Genomic DNA, 2,079 nt, shown 5'->3' with positions numbered 1-2,079 from the left:
CCACCTGGGCACACTGCTGGCTCATGTTCAGCCTCCTGTCGATCAGCACCCCCAGGTCCCTTTCTGCCTGGCTGTTCTCCAGCCACTCTGTGCCCAGCTTGTAGCGCTGCAGGGGGTTGTTGTGGCCAAAGTGCAGGACCCGGCACTTGGCCTTGTTGAACTTCATCCCATTGGAGTCAGCCCATCTCTCCAGTCTATCCAGATCCCTCTGCAGAGCCCTCCTGCCTTCCGGCAGGTCGACACTCCCTCCCAACTTGGTGTCATCTGCAAATTTGCTGATGATGGACTCAATCCCCTCCTCTAAATCATCGATAAAGATGTTAAACAGGACTGGTCCCAGCACTGATCCCTGGGGAACACCACTGGTGACCGGCCGCCAGCTGGATGCAGCCCCGTTCACCAGCACTCTCTGGGCCCGGCCCTCCAGCCAGTTCCTGACCCAGCACAGAGTGCCCCTGTCCAAGCCACGGGCTGCCAGCTTTTCCAGGAGTATATTATGGGAGACAGTGTCAAAGGCTTTGCTGAAGTCCAGATAGACCACATCCACAGCCTTCCCCTCATCCACCAGGTGGGTCACCTGATCATAAAAGGAGATCAGGTTGGTCAAACAGGATCTGCCCTTCCTAAACCCATGTTGGCTGGGTCTGATCCCTTGTCCATCCTGTAACTGCTGTGTGATTGCACACAGGATGATCTGCTCCATAACTCTGCCAGGCACCGAGGTCAGGCTGACAGGCCTGTAGTTACTAGGGTCAGCCTTGCATCCTTTTTTGTGGATTGGAGTGATATTTGCCAACTTCCAACCATCTGGGACCTCCCCCGTGAGCCAGGACTGTTGGAAGATGATGGAGAGCGGCTTGGCAAACCTTTGCCGGCCACAGCAGGGTGCGACTCTCACCCCTGGCCGTGCACCCCGCGACAAGGCTGAGCCCCAGAGCCACCGCGCGGGGGCCGGACCCCCAGGTCTGCAGGGGGTGAGCAGCTCCCGTCCCTCCCGCTGTGCCCCCGGCCACCTCCCTCCCCCCGGGCACTTCGGTGGGCCGGCAGAGCCTGCGGCGCTGAGAGCATCGAGGGTGTGGCGACGGGCCCCCCTCCCCAGCCCAGGAGCGCGGGGTCAGGAAAGGCACACCGTAACACCGGGGTCTCTCCGCAGCCCCGGGAATGAAGGGACAGAGCTGGGACTTTGAAACTCCAAGCTTTATTGAGTTGCTTCGGCAGCGCGTGCATCACACGGGGGGAGGCGGGAGGCGAGGCCGCGGGGGCACAGCGGCGGCCGGGGGAACGCTTGGTCCGCTCCCCGCGCCCCGGCACGGGCCGGGGGCTCTAGTTGGTGGGGTGGTAAGCGCCACGCTGGTGCCACTGCATGTCCCGGATGCGCCTGACCGACTGGATCTGGGGGTGCTGAGCGCCGAAATCTGAGCTGTCCTTGTAGTCCCCCTTTTCAAACAGGTACTGGTAGCCCCGGTAGCCAGGGTACTGGTATCCCACCCACCTGCCAAGGCAAGCAGGGGGGTCACACACTCACCGAACATCACCCGGCACGGCACGGCCGGGGGGCTGTCCAGCCCTGGCATCGCCCGGAACGCCCCCCCACCCCGGCCCCGGTACTCACGTGCCACTCTGCACCCGCACGGATGAGACCTTCTCCTGGTAGCCGTGTGCGTGGAAGCTGGGCACATCGTCGTCTATGATTTCGATCTTCTTGCCGGTGAAGCTGGGGTTTTCGTACAGCACGATCTTGTGCTCCTGGCTGTCCTGCAGCCGGGAGAGCAGAGACGGGGGTCAGGGGCTGCCGGCCCCCGGGACTGGGCAGGGGGGGCAGAGCCCAGGGCTATGGGGAAACCGAGGCCAGGGCCGGCACCATGTGCCGCCGCTCCCACCGATGCCGGGGGTGCTTCGCATCCCTCCGTCCAGCTCAGAGAGCCGGCGCCTGCGCGGGCACTGCCAGACTTACCAGCAGACGTCCTCCGCTCTGGGGTCACCTGCCAGTGCCCCCGTCCCCGCGCCCCCTCCGACCCCCCCACGGCTCCCCGGGCCCCGAGGGCTGGGGCGAGGGTGCGCAGGAGGGGGTGCCCCTCC

General features: G+C 64.4%; 1 protein-coding gene across 1 annotated transcript in view; it reads right to left on the bottom strand.

The window, feature by feature from the left end:
• Positions 1–1,213: 1,213 nt before the first annotated feature.
• Positions 1,214–2,079, bottom strand: part of LOC114066064 (beta-crystallin B2-like) — a 1,280-nt gene continuing 414 nt past the window's right edge. Inside the window, exons 2-4 of the mRNA XM_027900453.1 lie at positions 1,881–2,044; positions 1,613–1,755; positions 1,214–1,492 (exon numbers count right to left, since the gene is read on the bottom strand). Coding sequence (XP_027756254.1) covers positions 1,324–1,492; positions 1,613–1,755; positions 1,881–2,044 — 476 coding nt within the window. The 3' untranslated portion in view covers positions 1,214–1,323. The remainder of the gene's footprint in view (positions 1,493–1,612; positions 1,756–1,880; positions 2,045–2,079) is intronic.

This window comes from Empidonax traillii, unplaced genomic scaffold (assembly GCF_003031625.1).
Source record: "Empidonax traillii isolate 1590-97213 ecotype Southwest subspecies unplaced genomic scaffold, ASM303162v1 scaffold731:size316458, whole genome shotgun sequence".
Lineage (NCBI taxonomy): Eukaryota > Metazoa > Chordata > Aves > Passeriformes > Tyrannidae > Empidonax > Empidonax traillii.
Note: the sequence above shows the minus strand (reverse complement) of the source record. Positions and strands in the feature narration are given on the sequence as shown.